Source organism: Convolutriloba macropyga, chromosome 11 (genome assembly GCF_964194025.1).
Source record: "Convolutriloba macropyga chromosome 11, txConMacr16.3, whole genome shotgun sequence".
NCBI lineage: Eukaryota > Metazoa > Xenacoelomorpha > Acoela > Convolutidae > Convolutriloba > Convolutriloba macropyga.
The window spans coordinates 22,106,516-22,124,665 of NC_134478.1; the positions used below are offsets into that span (position 1 = coordinate 22,106,516).

Below are 18,150 nucleotides of genomic sequence, written 5' to 3' on the forward strand. Positions count from 1 at the left end.
GTAAAAAGAAGGACACCCAATGTTGACATTAACAAAGTTGCTGGAAAAAAACCACCGTTGACCCGCTTGAAGCATATTGGGAGTGAAACAGAAAACATTAAGAGAAATTGACAGAAGTTTTCCCCGAGATCAAAGCCTTCTTATTTGGTGTGCGAATTCCGCAGATTTTGTTAGATTCTATAACTACATAAAACTGGACGCTATTAAGCGTAGTACTAATGCCACCTAGCAATCGCTTTGATGAACTTTGATAACCTAATACACTATGGCTTAATGACTGGGCTTTACATGTTTATCCCGTTTATTTTGATTTTGCTCTTTTGATTTTGACAGTATTCACTACACTACATAATTCACTGAGTTAAAGAATTTAAAATCCATTCAGTTGAAACCGTGAGTCAAACGTAAAAATCGTGACCTATGTAAAACGAAAAACGCGATCAAAAGGAACAGCAAATTAAAAAACATAGCAGGACGCGTCCTGACATATAAGTCGAAGAGGTTTCATTGACTAAACAAAATAACTATACCTAGAATGGATGGACAATCATTGGCTTAGAGAAACCATCCAAAAGATCCAAAAAAAATTTAAAAAAGTAGAAGTGCCGCATGTGAAAACCATTGGCGAGACAGCGAATCTTTGTTCAAAAACCATTATTCGCTCTGCTTTAACATTAGAGCAAAAATTCACACCGTAAAACCACTTGCTTTTCGCTCTTCAAGTTTCAGAGTGACCGAAATCATCAATTCAATTTGACCTCCAAGAAAAAGAAAATGTGTTAACAGATCTTGAAAAACAGCCGGAATACTTGACACCGAGTAGAAATTTAAAAACCGTAATGGACATAATGATCATCCTTATTAGTTATGCTAATCATTTTGAAACAATAACAGGCAAATTAAGAATGGTAAAGAAACAAGGCAACGTAGCGACAAGAATTGATAAAGAATATGATGAAACTTCATTTCAGAATTGCGATTCCAGAACAACTAATGGCAAAAACCTTTTGATAAAATTAGTTTTCGATCAATAAATGCCTGCCAATTAAAAGAAAAGGCGTCAAAATAGTTCATTTGGAATACCGTGGAAATGAACAAATAAAGAACAACGTAGAAAGTATTTTCGAAAAACACTTGGACAAAAGTTATCCACAAAAAGGTTAAAAGATTTTTCCCATCAATTAATTGGATCAATTATTGGGTTTCAGACCAGTTAGAATCCTATGTCCCAAACAAGCTCTCCCTTGCCCTAACCATATCTTTTTATTGAAAACTTATTTCTGCATATATTAGTTATGTATCTCTATCAAACGAATTTTTCCAACGAATAACCCCCAATATCATGAAGTTCTCCGACGTTAAAATTTCCCTCAAACCAATGGTTTTGGTTGCCAAAAACGAACCTGCCAAAATATAATCTCTTGACCACAAGATGAAGAACCTGATGACAATCGTTAGAGAAACGAACATCGACGATACTGTAGAAGCTCGCCTATCGAAGATTCAAATCCTTGAAAGTGAACTATGCATCTTTGAACCGACAAAGATGAATGTATATATATAGTTGATTTACCTGCAACTAAACCAAGGGCTCAAAAACAAATTATGCGAACTAAATCAACAATTTCCTTGCGATCCGACAAAATCGCGCAACTCACAACACCTTAATGATTCGATTGTAACTGACCGAAACCCGACAAAAATTTAAAAGCGGCTCCCTATTAACATCTTTTTTCAATCAAACTTTCAAAATTATCGCAAAAGGTTTATCAAACGTGGGTAGTGTAACGTCCTTAAAAACGTTTCTTATTATGATGAATATGTATCCCCCCTTCTTTTTTACTGATCCTTTTATTTAGTGCAATATTTTCAAGGCCATATACAGACTTGACTTTATTACCTTATTAAGCTGAGAAACTAAACTTTTATTTTATTGATAATCTTTAAACTTTGTCAAGTATATTTGTAATTAAAACTACTTAGCTATCTTTTAGGCCTTTCATCACTCATAACAGAGGACTTTATGATACCGCTAACCGGTGTTTATTAATTACAATGTACACTTTTCTATGTTAACTTTATTTGTCCGGCAGGTGCCAGCACTCGCCAGAAACGTTATTTATTCTGATTTAATCGTGAAGTGTTTGTTCCATGATTATTCAAATGTAAGTGCGGCCCCGGGTCTTTAAGAAAAGTACTCAGCTGAAAAAACACAAAGCAGGAAATTCAGTCTTAGATTGAAATCTCTCTATAACAAGAGAATCTATTTAGCTGTCGGCCCTGCTCCGTTTTTGTTCTAATTACTCAGGCTCTGTACAACAAAACAACCTGAAACAATAATTTCGGTGACAAAAGAAACGCAACTTATATGTTAATTAACTCGACGCAAAACATTATTTTAACAAATCTATAGTACTAATATAACTAGCCAAAAAGTCACATTAAACCCTCAGTGACCTTCAATAATACTTTTTAGGAGTCAAACCTATGAAACATTGCCATATTAATGATTGAACAAGAAAAACTATAGCCAGAAGCTTAAACTGGGCAAACATTAAAAAAAACACAAAAATCGGAACAATTTGATTAAATTTACTCAATTGTCTTTTTTTTAAAAAAAAGACATCTCAAAATCATTAACAACGATATCGGAAATCAAACAAAACCACTGAAACAACTTTATTGCACCACAAAACTTCCCAAACGCTGTAAGAATTTGAAGAAAATTAAAAACTCCAAAAAAAAACGTACAAAATAGCAAAATGGTAAAAATAGCTCTTATTTGAATCGAAAAAATGACTTCTTGATTCAAATAGTCAAACATAGCCGGCAGATTGGCGGAAAACAGCCCCGATAGACGTTTTTGGCCTTCCATGAATTGAAACAACTAATGAAATAAGACAGACAGATCGACCACCAGTCCTTTAATAGACCACTAGACTTTTTGGGTTAGATTCGTACTTTCAATTTTATGACACATACGGTCTATAATCAATACGTATCATCAAGAATTAGGGCATATAAATTTGGCACTACTTAAATGCATACTATTGATCTTTAATTAGTAAATGTTCATAAAAATTAAAGTTCCATAAGTGAGTTCAGAAGTCATTTTTTTAGTGAGGTAAGTCACGCATTTGACCTAAAAGCAGAAATGACGTCACGCAAACAAATTTCCACTGCAAAGCAGAAGTCACTGAAGTCATTGAAAAAGTCAATTCCAAGAAGTCAGGTGGTAAGACGGAACAAAAATCTGTTAGACGAAGTAAAAAAAACATAGGACAAGTTCTGACATACAATTCAAAGAATTTTCATTGACTAAACAAAAAACTACACCTAGAACAGACGATGAGTGAATTGTGAAAACCACTTCCAAACAAAAATAGATAAAAATATTAAAACAAAAAACAAAATCAATGTCAAAATGTCGCATGTGAACAAGAAACCACTAGCAAGAAATGAAAATATGGTTCAAACAGAAAAAACTAGGCCTAGAATGAACTATGGATGGATTGGTAAAACGCTTTAGAAAAAATTCAATCCAAAAAATCGAAAAATCAGTAACAATCAGAGTGAAATTGCCGCACGTGAACAAAAAAAACCAACAGCAAAAATGAGAAATTTGGTTCAAGCAAAAAAAACTAGGCCTAGAATGAACTATGAAGATTGGGAAAACCAATTAGGAAAAAATCCGACAAAAAAATAAAAACATAACCAACTAACGTCGGGCGAATTGCTCTCAAACGACCGGCGAACGGTTGGCTTTGTCAGTAGCTAGCCACGGGGGGGGGGGGTTGCACCGGGGGCTGATGAGGGGCAACACTGGGTTGGGGGGGGGGCAACAGCGCGGTGGCGGGTGGAGGCAGTAGTGGGGGTGGGGGTCAACAGTGTGGAGGTGCCAACAGTTTTGAGCAATTAACAATGGTTTCCTTAAAATTAGCTGTTAGATCATTTATGATAAAAACTATTTCAACTACAACTCATTGATAATGAGGATCAGAGATGATGACATAACGCCACATAACAGCAGCTGAAGTGCGGCATCAACAAAGAGAGAGAGAGAGAGAGAAAGAGAGAGAGAGAGCGCGCGTGAGAGAGATAAAAAGTGAACAAGAGAAGGAAATAAACATTAACCGAACGAGAGAAAGACAGGAATATCTTCCATGATTGGATTCGACACTGCAACTTCTAGTTTTCTAACCTTGTTAATAAAACATATAGAAAAAAATTGAAAGGCGAAATTAAATAATAACTATCAAATTCGCAATAAAAGTTTAAAACTATTTTTTGTCTCAAAAATTCTGTCAAGTAACACATCTCCAAGACATAAAAAGTTTTGTTGGCCGGTTATGGTCGTTAAACTCAGAAAAGGACAAATATTGAAAAGTTTTGGGAAAAATTGCAAATTTTAATCTTGCAAAAATTCAAGACATTAATATCTTAAGAACCAGTTCATTGTCTCAAGAGACCAAAGAGAGACCAAGAGAGGTTTCATTGTCTAAACAAAATAACTATACCTAGAATGGATGCACAATCATTGGATTAGAGAAACCATCCAAAAGATCAAAAAAAAATTTAAAAAAGTAGAAGTGCCGCATTTGAACAAAAAACCATTAGCGAGAAAGCGAATCTTTGTTCAAAAACCATTATTCGCTCTGCTTAGAGCAAAAATTCACACCGTAAAATTCAAACCGCAAAAATTCACACCGTAAAACCACTTGCTTTTCGCTCTTCAAGTTTCAGAGTGACCAAAATCATCAATTCAATTTGACCTCCAAGAAAAAGAAAATGTGTTAACAGATCTTGAAAAACAGCCGGAATACTTGACACCGAGTAGAAATTTAAAAACCGTAATGGACATAATGATCATCCTTATTAGTTATGCTAATCATTTTGAAACAATAACAGGCAAATTAAGAATGGTAAAGAAACAAGGCAACGTAGCGACAAGAATTGATAAATAATCTGATGAAACTTCATTTAAGAATTGCGACTCCAGAACAACTAATGGCAAAAACCTTTTGATAAAATTAGTTTTCAATCGAGAAATGCCTGCCAATTAAAAGAAAAGGCGTCATAATAGTTTTTTTTGGATTACCGTGGAAAGGAACAAATAAAGATTAACGTAGAAAGTATTTTCGAAAAAAGTTATCCACAAAAAGGGTAAAAGATATTTCCCATCAATTAATTGGATCAATTATTAGGATTCAGACCAGTTAGAATCCTATGTCCCAATCAAGCTCTCCCTTGCCCTAACCATAACTTTTTACTGAAAACTTTTTCTGCATAAATTAGTTTGTATCTTTATCAAACGAATTTTTCCAACGAATAACCCCCAATATCCGACGTTTAAGTTCTCCGACGTTAAAATTCCCCTCAATCCAATGGTTTTGGTTGCCAAAAACGAACCTGCCAAAATATAATCTCTTGACCACAATATGAAGAACCTGATGACAATCGTTGGAGAAACGAACCTCGACGATACTGTAGAAGCTCGCCTATCGAAGGTTCAAATCCTTGAAAGTGAACTATGCATCTTTGAACCGACAAAGATGAATGTATATATATAGTTGATTTACCTGCAACTAAACCACGGGCTCAAAAACAAATTTTGCGAACTAAATCAACAATTTCCCTGCGATCCGACAAAATCGCGCAACTCACAACACCTTAATGATTCGATTGTAACTGACCAAAACCCGACAAATATTTAAGAGTGGCTCCCCATTAACACCTTTTTTCATTTAAACTTTCCAATTTCTCGCAAAAGGTTTATCAAACGTGGGTAGTGTAACGTCCTTAAAAACGTTTCTTATTATGATGAATATGTATTCCCCCTTCTTTTTTACTGATCCTTTTAGTTAGTGCCATATTTTCAACGCCATATACAGACTTGACTTTATTACCTTATTAAGCTGAGAAACTGTATGTTTATTTTATTGATATTCTGTAAACTTTGCCAAGTATAATTGTAATTAAAACTACTTAGCTATCTTTTAAGCATCTCATCACTCATCACTGAGGATTTTATGATAGCGCTAACCGGTGTTTATTAATTACAATGTACAATTTTCCATGTTAGCTTTATTTGTCCGGCAAGTGCCAGAGAGAGAGAGAGAGAGAGAGAGAGCGCGTGAGAGAGATAAAAAGTGAACAAGAGAAGGAAATAAACATTAACCGAACGAGAGAAAGACAGGAATATCTTCCATGATTGGATTCGACACTGCAACATCTAGTTTTCTAACCTTGTTAATAAAACATATAGAAAAAAATTGAAAGGCGAAATTAAATAATAAGTCAAGTAACACAGTCAAGTAAATTCTGTCAAGTAACACATCTCCAAGACATAAAAAGTTTTGTTGGCCGGTTATGGTCGTTTAACTCAGAAAAGGACAAATATTGAAAAGTTTTGGGAAAAATTGCAAATTTTAATCTTGCAAAAATTCAAGACATTAATATCTTAAGAACCAGTTCATTGTCTCAAGAGACCAAAGAGAGACCAAGAGAGGTTTCATTGTCTAAACAAAATAACTATACCTAGAATGGATGCACAATCATTGGATTAGAGAAACCATCCAAAAGATCAAAAAAAAAACTTAAAAAAGTAGAAGTGCCGCATTTGAACAAAAACCATTAGCGAGAAAGCGAATCTTTGTTCAAAAACCATTATTCGCTCTGCTTAGAGCAAAAATTCACACCGTAAAATTCACACCGCAAAAATTCACACCGTAAAACCACTTGCTTTTCGCTCTTCAAGTTTCAGAGTGACCGAAATCATCAATTCAATTTGACCTCCAAGAAAAAGAAAATGTGTTAACAGATCTTGAAAAACAGCCGGAATACTTGACACCGAGTAGAAATTTAAAAACCGTAATGGACATAATGATCATCCTTATTAGTTATGCTAATCATTTTGAAACAATAACAGGCAAATTAAGAATGGTAAAGAAACAAGGCAACGTAGCGACAAGAATTGATAAATAATCTGATGAAACTTCATTTAAGAATTGCGACTCCAGAACAACTAATGGCAAAAACCTTTTGATAAAATTAGTTTTCAATCGAGAAATGCCTGCCAATTAAAAGAAAAGGCGTCATAATAGTTTTTTTTTAGAACACCGTGGAGAGGAACAAATAAAGAACAACGTAGAAAGTATTTTCGAAAAACATTTCGAAAAAAGTTATCCACAAAAAGGGTAAAAGATATTTCCCATCAATTAATTGGATCAATTATTAGGATTCAGACCAGTTAGAATCCTATGTCCCAATCAAGCTCTCCCTTGCCCTAACCATAACTTTTTACTGAAAACTTTTTCTGCATAAATTAGTTTGTATCTTTATCAAACGAATTTTTCCAACGAATAACCCCCAATATCCGACGTTAAAAATCCGACGTTTAAGTTCTCCGACGTTAAAATTCCCCTCAAACCAATGGTTTTGGTTGCCAAAAACGAACCTGCCAAAATATAATCTCTTGACCACAATATGAAGAACCTGATGACAATCGTTGGAGAAACGAACATCGACGATACTGTAGAAGCTCGCCTATCGAAGGTTCAAATCCTTGAAAGTGAACTATGCATCTTTGAACCGACAAAGATGAATGTATATATATAGTTGATTTACCTGCAACTAAACCACGGGCTCAAAAACAAATTTTGCGAACTAAATCAACAATTTCCCTGCGATCCGACAAAATCGCGCAACTCACAACACCTTAATGATTCGATTGTAACTGACCAAAACCCGACAAATATTTAAGAGTGGCTCCCCATTAACACCTTTTTTCATTTAAACTTTTAAATTTATCGCAAAAGGTTTATCAAACGTGGGTAGTGTAACGTCCTTAAAAACGTTTCTTATTATGATGAATATGTATTCCCCCTTCTTTTTTACTGATCCTTTTAATTAGTGCCATATTTTCAAGGCCATATACAGACTTGACTTTATTACCTTATTAAGCTGAGAAACTGTATGTTTATTTTATTGATATTCTGTAAACTTTGCCAAGTATAATTGTAATTAAAACTACTTAGCTATCTTTTAAGCATCTCATCACTCATCACTGAGGATTTTATGATAGCGCTAACCGGTGTTTATTAATTACAATGTACAATTTTCCATGTTAGCTTTATTTGTCCGGCAGGTGCCAGAACTTGCCAGAATTGTTATTTATCCTGATCTAATCCTGAAGTGTTTGTTCCATGATTATTCAAATGTAAGTGCAGCCCCGGGTCTAAGAAAAGTACTCAGCTGAAAAATCACAAAGAAAATTCAGTCTTAGATTGAAATCTTTCTATAACAAGAGAATCTATTTAGCTGTCGGCCCTGCTCCGTTTTTGTTCCAATCACTGAGGCTCTGTACAACAAAACAACCTGAAACAATAATTTCGGTGACAAAAGAAACGCAACCTGTATGTTAATTAACTCGACGCAAAACATTATTTTAACAAATCTATAGTACTAATATAACTAGACAAAAAGTCACATTAAACCCTCAGTGACCTTCACTAATACTTTTTAGGAGTCAAACCTATGAAACATTGCCATATTAATGATTGAACAAAACTATAGCCAGAAGCTTAAACTGGGCAAACATTAAAAAAAACCACAAAAATCGGAACAACTTGATTAAATTTACTCAATTGTCTTTTTTTAAAAAAAAAGACATCTCAAAATCATTAACAAAGACATCGGAAATCAAACAAAACCACTGAAACAACTTTATTGCACCACAAAACTTCCCAAACGCTGTAAGAATTTGAAGAAAATTAAAAACTCCAAACAAAACGTACAATATAGCAAAATGGTAAAAAATAGCTCTTATTTGAATCGAAAAAATGACTTCTTGATTCAAATAGTCAAACATAGCCGGCAGATTGGCGGAAAACAGCCCCGATAGACGTTTTTGGCCTTCCATGAATTGAAACAACTAATGAAATAAGACAGACAGATCGACCACCAGTCCTTCAATAGACCACTAGACTTTTTGGGTTAGATGCGGACTGTCATTTTGTATGTCACATACGGTCTATAATCAAGACGTATCATCAAGAATTAGGGCATATAAATTTGGCACTACTTAAATGCATACTATTGATCTTTAATTAGTAAATGTTCATAAAAATTAAAGTTCTATAAGTGAGTTCAGAAGTCATTTTTTTTTAGTGAGGTAAGTCACGCAATTGACCTAAGAGTGGAAATGACGTCATGCAAACAAATTTCCACTGCAAAGCAGTAGAAGTCAATGAAGTCATTGAAAAAGTCAATTCCAAGAAGTCAGGTGGTAAGACGGAACAAAAATCTGTTAGACGAAGTAAAAAAACATAGAAGGACAAGTTCTGACATACAATTCAAAGAATTTTCATTGACTAAACAAGAAACTACACCTAGAACAGACGATGAGTGAATTGTGAAAACCACTTCCAAACAAAAACAGATAAAAATATTAAAACAAAAAACAAAATCAATGTCAAAATGTCGCATGTGAACAAGAAACCACTAGCGAGAAATGAAAACATGGTTCAAACAGAAAAAACTAGGCCTAGAATGAACTATGAATGGATTGGTAAAACGCTTTAGAAAAAATCCACTCCAAAAAATCGAAAATTCAGTAACAATCAGAGTGAAATTGCCGCATGTGAACAAAAAAACCGCCAGCAAAAAGAAATTTGGTTCAAGCAAAAAGAAAAACTAGGCCTAGAACGAACAATGAACAGATTGGGAAAACCAATTAGGAAAAAATCCGACAAAAAAATAAAAACATAACCAACTAACGTCGGGCAAATTGCTCTCAAACGACCGGCGAACGGTTGGCTTTGTCAGTAGCTAGCCACGGGGGGGGGGGGGGGGTCGCACCGGGGGCCGATGGGGGGCAACACTGGGTTGGGGGGCAACAGCGCGGTTGCGGGTGGAGGCAGTAGTGGGGGTGGGGGGTCAACAGTGTGGAGGTGTCAACAGTTTTGAGAGCAATTAACAATGGTTACCTAAAAATTGACTGTTATCATTTATGATAAAAACATTTCAACTATAACTCATTGATAATGAGAATCAGAGATGATGACGTAACGCCACATAACAGCAGCTGAAGTGCGGCATCAACAAAGAGAGAGAGAGAGAGAGAGAGAGAGAGAGAGAGAGAGGGAGAGAGAAAGACAGAGAGCGTGAGAGAGAGATAAAACGTGATCGAAAAAGAGAAGCAAATGAACCCTAACCGAAAGAGAGAGAAAGACAGGAATATCCTCCATGATTGGATTCGACACTGCAACTTCTAGTTTTCTAACCTTGTTAAAAAAATCATATAGAAAACTAAAAGTCGAAATTAAACAAAAAGTTTACAACATCGCAATAAAAAAGTTCAAAACCATTTTTTGTCTCGAAAGTTCTGTCAAGTAACCCATCTCCGAGACTTGAAAAGTTTTGTTGGCCAGTTAATGTCGTTAAACTCAGAAAATGACAAATATTGAAAAGTTTTGGGAAAAATTGCAAATTTTAACAAAATCTTGCAGAAATTCAAGACACTAATATCTTAAAAACCAATTCATTGCCTCAAGAGACCATCCGGTATTCCTGTTTCAAGCCTGAAATAGTTTCACAGGCTCATAAAGATCCATACACTTGGAAGAAAAAGTTTTCCAAAAATTTGATAAGTTTAAAATTTATCCAAAAAATGTTAAAACTGGAGTCCTTAAAATGTTGATCACCATCCCATTAACTCTACATACCATGCAGCAGCTTATTATCAAACCCTGGAGGAGGTCCCAGGGCCTCTGTTGTCGGAAAAATTGAAAAACATGAAAAATTGCAACTAATTTAAAAAATTGCTCAAATTGATGATATTAAAATGTTGAAGAACATTCCATTACATCTATTAACTATGCAGTAATACATTACTGCATAGGGCCACAGGGAGTTCTTTTGCCCTTGAAGCTAGAAAAACCTAAATCATGGCAAAAATTCTAAAAAAAATTGCTAAAACTTGTGATATTAAAGTTGAAAATTAATCCATGCCCAACAAAAATTTTCCAGTAACTTACTATAAGAACCTAACGGAGGCTTTCTGACCATTGAGGCTCAAAAAATCTGAATAATGACTATAAATGTCAAAAAGTTGGAAACAGATGACAAAAACTATCGAAAATATGCTGAAATTCGTGATGTTAAAATCTTGCAGGACATCCCTAGAGGAGGTTCCTTGTTCTTGAGGCTGAAAAAATCTAAAAAAAACAAAGTTTCAAAAAAACTTGAAAAAAGCAATTTTTGTCAACAAATTGCTAAAATTCGTGATGTTTAAATCTGAAACCATTCCATTACCACTAAAAACCAATGCAGTACACTATTATAAAACCCTAGAGGAGGTTCTTTGACACCTAGGGCTGATAAAAATCAAAAAATGTCAAAAATTTTCAAAAAGCTTGAAAAAAAATGCAAAAAAGTAATGGGGGGGGGCAAAACTGGGGTGGGGGGGGGGCAACAGCGCAGGGGTGGGGCAATAGGTGGGTCAACAGTGGAGGTGTCTTCAACCTCTAAGAACCGCCCTTCACACCATAAGTATAAGTCTCCAAAACAGTTTGAGCTGAAACAGAGCTGAAAGGCTCTAAGAGCACTTAATGCCCGCTGGGCGCTACCTGTTTATCCCGTTTTTGCGGACGAAAAGTCAAAAGCCTCAGACGAAAAATCGGTCAAGCGAAAAATCGCATAAAAAAGACCGACAGGACAAATATAATTGCTACAAACTTTGTTTGAGAGCAATTAAAAAGCAAAATTCAAAATGAAATTGCCGCATGTGAACAAAAAACACTAGCGAGAAAGCGAACTTTTGTCCAAACACCGTTTTCTCACTCTACTTTGAAATTAGAGCGCGAAAAATTCACGCCAAAAAACCACTCGCTTTTTCGCTCCACTTCCTGTTTCGGCGTGACCAATATCACCACTCCAATTTTACTTCAAAAATCATGAAAATGCGTGAACAGATCTTAAAAAAAGAAAACGCCCCAATACAATTCAAATTTTTTGAATTGAAAGTAAAAATTAGGAGCGCAATTTAGCCACCTGAAATTGCTGACGCGGCTATTAAAAAGCTTTCAAACGAACTATTGCTAGTTTGGGTAAACGATACAAACATCTTTGGCAGAAAAAATGAAAAAATGATTTCAAAATGCCGCACGATCAAAAAAATTTGCTCGCTTAGCGAAGGTTTTTTCACACCTACTTTTCTCGCTTACTCTCATAAATTATAGCCTGAACAGAAAAACCACTCTCTTCTCTCTGCTCTTCAGCCAATTGACCAAAACACTTTGTCTTCACGCATTTCGCTTCGTGTTTCAAATACTTTACAGTAAAATTACTGATCACGGCGCGCTTTTCATTTGATTTTCAGTAGTAAACTTCCGCCAATTGAGTTCAGATTTAGTAGTCACAAAACCAAGAAGTGATAAAAGTTTCCGAAAAGTCAAAACTGTCGACCAACATTTTGCATAAGATCACGCACACGAGAACATTCAATTAAAAATTTTCAGCATAAAGCAATTTAAATCAAAAAGACCAGAATTTATTTTAGATAGGGCCCAAAAACCAAAACAAGATAAAGAGAGCCAAAAATTAAAGGAGGACGTAGGATATCCGAATTAGCTTGCTAACCTCTATGGCCAACTTGTACTCTGATTTCTCACAATGGGCTCTTCCGATGCACTCGAGGACAAATCCAGTCTCAAAGTGTGCCAGAGGGAGTGACTGTAGAGTCTTAATGACTTCTTCACTCTCAAACTGACTCAGAAGACTGAATGATTTGCCCAACAGTCTGAAGATTTGATGTAACGTCTCTGAAGTATTTATGTAACATAACCGACATCCATTACACAAATAAGTTGTTCTCATACTGAAAACTTTACTGAACGTCAAAACTAAGTTAGCACTCCACATTTTTTCGAAGTGAACTTCAGTCACTGATGTGACATTACACCACTTTTTGGTGTCATCAAATTGCAAAAAACATACCCGGCAGATTGCCGGAAAATAGCCGCCGTTGATTCCAATAAGCATGATTGGGATTGAAAGAATAGAAGATATTGAAAAAAAAAGATTTTTGTACAAAAACACTTTTGAAGACCGATTTATTTTGATGGCATTTCGTAGTTGAACATAACGTACTTCTGTTTCTTAGAGAGGCTACATTTGGGCTACTATCAATACCAATAAGCATTAGAGATGGTAACTAAGACTTATAGGAACGACGTTCAAATAGCGGGCATCTAAAATTGGGCTTCATGGGTTTATCCCGTTTCTACTTCTGACTTCAATTTTTTATACTGACACTGTTCATTTTGAATTGCTTTGCTGAGCAACTGATGTTCAAAATCACTTTTAGCAGAATGAGAGAAGAGAGAAGCTAGCCTAGAGAAGTCAAAAAGATATCACGCAAAATGTTGAAAAAGCAGCAAAATGAAGTAAAGCGAAACATTTTTTATTCGACGAAGTAAAAAAACATAGCAGGACAAGTCCTGAAATACAATTCAAAGAACTGAATGAAAAACTCAGACGTACTCTACCTGACAGGAGATCAATTGAACAATGCTAGCCAGAACACAAAAATCATCAAAGGATTGAGAAACTAAAAGAATCAAAACTAAACAAAAACAAACTCAGTGTTAAAACTCTTGAAGCTTTTAAACCTAAGGCAAAATTTTTTCCCCTCAAAAGCACCTATTACAAAAATCTCTTCAAAACCATTTTTTTCTGAAATCGGTCCAGTATTATATCTGCAAGATCTGAAAAATATTCATTGGCCCTTGAAGATCGATTAACTCGAAAATGACCAAAAAATTTTTTAAAATCAATTGCAAATTATAAGGAAATGTTGCTGAAAGTTGTGATATAAATATCTTCAAAATCATTTCTGTGTCTCCAGAAGCTATCCAGTAACCCAATTCCAAGCTTTAAAAAACTCATTGGCTCATAGATCGATAGGTAATAACTTTTAGAAAAAAATTCAAACTTCAAAAAATAGAAATTCGTTCTTTTGAAATGTTGAAAGCCATTGAGTTGCCCCCTAGCAACAATTTAAAAACATACTGTCAAACTCTAAATGCGGTTACTGAGGCAAGAAAAAATATAAAAAACACAAATGTTTTAAAAAAAACTTAAAAAAAATTGCAAATTCTATCAAAAAACTTCTAAAAGTCGAAAGGTTAAATTGTTCAAAACAAATCCATTAAAACCAAAACCATTGAGTAACTTTTTTTATCAGAACGTGGAATAGGTTTTCTTGCATTTGAGAATGGACGAATATCAAAAACTGACAAAAACTTAAGCAAACATTAAAAAAATTGCAGATCTTATCAAAATGCTAAAATTAAAAAGACATTAAAAAGCATTCCATTGTTACTAGAAACTATGCAGTGCCCTAATAACAAACCTCAAAGGAGATTGCCTGGTCCCTGAAACTGGAAAAACTGAAAAAATGAAAAAAGTTTTCAAAAAAACCTGAAAAAATGCAAATTTATTCAAAAATTGCTAAAACTTGTGATATTCAAAAGTTGAAACCTATTCCATGGCAACTAAACATTTTTCAGTTTTTTATTATCCAACCCCTAATGAGGTTTTCTCGACCCTGGGACTCAAAGAACTTGAATGATGACAATAAATATGTCAAAAATTATGAAAAATTTGCAACTTTTATCAAAAAATGCTAAAATTCATGATGTCAAAAAGTTGAAAACCGTTCCATTACCACTAGAAACTGTGCATTACCATTGTGCATTACCACATTACTACTAGCAATCTATCATCAAACCCTAGAGGAGGTTTCGTGACACCAAGGCTAAAAAACTAAAAAAAAGACAAAAATTTTCAAAAACCCTGATAAAAATAGAAAACATACCCGGAAGATTGCCGGAAAATAGCCGCCGTTGATTCCAATAAGCATGATTGGGATTGAAAGAATAGAAGATATTGAAAAAAAAAGATTTTTGTACAAAAATATTTTTTAAGTCCGATTTATTTTGATGGCATTTCGTAGTTGAACACACTTCTGTTTCTTAGAGAGAGGCTACAGGGGCTACTATCAACACCAATAAGCATTAGAGGTGGTAACTAAGACTTATAGGAACGACGTTCAAATAGCGGGCATCTAAAATTGGGCTTTATGGATTTATCCCGTTTCTATTTCTGACTTCAATTTTTTATACCGACTCTGTTCATTTTGAATTGCTTTGCTTAGCAACTGATGTTCAAATTCACTTTTAGCAGAATGAGAGAAGAGAGAAACTAGCCTAGAGAAGTCAAAAAGATTTCACGCAAAATGTCGAAAAAGCGGCAAAATGGTAAAGCGAAAAAAAACGAAGTAAAAAAAAAATACGAGCGCAATAATAGCCGGCTGAGAAGATGAGGGCGGCTATTAAACATTAGTATCATTTTGCGTGTTTGTGTTTGTATTACAAAAACATATAGCTCATAAAATGGTCATAACAAGCAATTTTGTCTCGCGAAAAGGCCTTCATCAAATTTTAAAAACTTCAACCTAAGACTAATCAAAACAAAAATCTCAAAAAAATTAGAAAAAACATGAAAAATTGCACCATTTTGAGCCGAAAAACTCCTATAAATGACCTTTTAACCTTAAATTATGGCCATCCCAGCAGCTGCACCACTATACGCACTTGAAGGACTACTAAATCTCACTTTGGAGCTCTAATGAAACTTAATGCCCGCTGGGCTTTACCTGTTTATCCCGTTTTGAAAGATCAAAGTCATTGAAAAATGTGTAAACACATCTTAAAAAAAACACAGCACACCAATACAATTCAAATTCTTTGAATTGTAAAAAAATAGGAGCGCTATAATAGCCGGCTGAGAAGATGAGGGCGGCTATTAAAAAACATTTTTGAACCATTATTCTCCTTCACTATGAAGGTCTTGCCTAATTACAAATTTGAGGTAATGGTAATTTATCAGATACCCCAACATAAAGTTAATGAATTCCATACAAGTTCCATAGAAAAATTTTCGAAAGCTTATGTTTTCTTGTTTGTCCAACTATGATTGAGGTCGCATTCGTGATAACAAGGGCATGAACTGCATTGGATTGCATATAGAAATCAAAAATATAATACTGAAAAACAGCTGCTTAATGTAGAGAAATTAAAAGAAAACCAAGAAAAACTGTCAAAACCAGTCAACTTTCCTTAAAAACCAACCAATTTGTAGCAAATCACCAAAACTAAGCAGGCCGCTCAATCCCAATTAGATACAGAGCAACAAAATTATGGGCCTAAAAATATTAAAACACGAAAAAAATTCCACACAGATTAACCGAGGAAATCAATCACAATGTCTCCTTAGAACAGAATATGGTCAAAACTTCAAACAAATTCGGAAATATATCCTACTAGAAAAATGATTTCAGTAATTGTAGAACATAGCAGGATAAGTCTTGCAATGAAATTCAAAGAATTGAATGCAAACATTAGAACTACTGTATTTCACCAGCAGATCAATTGAACACTGCCAGTCAAAAGGTAAGTCTCAAAAGTTGAGAAATGAAAATAATCTAACTAAACAAAAAAAAGTAATCATTGCTAAAAACTTTGACGCTCGTATCCTGAAGAGCAAGAATCAGTAAGAAGGCAGCAACCTATTATTAAACCCTAGAGGAGGTTAACTGGCCTCTGAGTCTGGGAAAAAATGACAAAAATTTGCAAAAAACTTGAAATTGCAAATTTTATATAAAAATTGCAGAAATTTGTCATATTAACATGTTCAAAATTATTACATTGTCACAAAAAACTATCTAGTAACACAGTTACAAGCTCTAAAAACTTTAAAAAAAAACAAATCATTGGCTCGCGGAGACCAAAAAACTCAAAAATGAAGAAAAATGACAAAAAACTTGAAACAATTGCAACAATTACAACTTCAAGTAATTAAGTTTTTGCACTCACTTTTCTCGCTCTCTCTTACATTACTGCATGAACCAAAACAACTTTCTTTTTCGCTCAGCTTTTGAATTCTGCTCAGGAGATTGAACAGAACACTTATTTTCACGTTCTGAATTTGACTTTGCTTCCGTAGAAAAAAGAATTCACCGATTTAAAACATAACCGACTAAAAGTCGGAAGAATAGCTCTGGAACGACTATTGGGAGCTCTAATCAATTGCAACCTGCTTCAGTTGGAGGGGGAGGGGGAGCCTAAATGGGACTAAGAAGATCACTGGTGGGCTTCAAATGACCACATTAGAGGTTAAGATATACCACTATTAAGATTTAAAGTGAAAAATGGCACCAGTTTCGGCGCACTTTTCATTTGACTTTTAGTATTAAATTGCCGCCAATTGAAATAAGCTACTCAAAATTGTGATTAAGAGAGAATTTTAGAACACGCGAAACGCAAAAAGTCAAGGGCATAAAAGTCACTCGAAAACTCAACACCGTCAAGCAAAAATTTTCCATAAAAAGGACACACACGTTTACAATAATTGCTATGAACTTTGTTCAAGAGCAATTAAAAAACTCACCATAAAAACCAGCAAAATAGCTGCTCATGTAAAATTAATTTAAATTTAGGACGAAATAGCGATCGGACTGCGTGAAAAGGCTAGAAAAGTGAAAAATTTGAGAAACATGAACATAAACTGACTAACATCGCAAAAATTGCTCTCGAATGCGTAAATTTTTCATTAGGGGTGCAAAAACAACAGACCAAGGTAGGGCTCGGACCCCGACCTCCTGATTCTGATTCCCTCACCTCAACAGAGGCATTAACCACCCGGCTATCAGGGCCTTGTGTTGGTATCTCTAACAATAGGTTTTGTTTCAACAACAAACTCAAAAATCAAGAAGTGCGTGAAAAATAACTTGAGAAGTCTTTAACTTGAGAAGTCAAAGATTATTCGAGAAGAAAAGCACAAAAAAATTCGAGCGAAAAATCTGCATAAAAAAGACACATGTTTATAATAATTGCTTCTCATTCGAGAGCAATTAAAAATTTCTCTTCAATGGGTTGTTTTTCGGGGGCTTTTCAATCACCACTTTTTATCTCTCCGTAAAATATAACGATCGGACAAAATTGACTTTATAAAAACAAAAGTATGCCAGAACAAACACCCAACAAATTTCCTAACATCCAAACAAATTTGAGGGTTGGGACATTTATT

General features: G+C 34.7%; 1 protein-coding gene across 2 annotated transcripts in view; it reads right to left on the minus strand.

Moving 5' to 3' along the window:
* Positions 1–18,150, minus strand: part of LOC142349520 (cell division cycle protein 27 homolog) — a 167,297-nt gene that overhangs the window by 51,442 nt on the left and 97,705 nt on the right. For both annotated transcript variants that reach the window (XM_075401138.1, XM_075401137.1), the window contains exon 12: positions 12,640–12,821. In XM_075401138.1, coding sequence (XP_075257253.1) covers positions 12,640–12,821 — 182 coding nt within the window. The remainder of the gene's footprint in view (positions 1–12,639; positions 12,822–18,150) is intronic.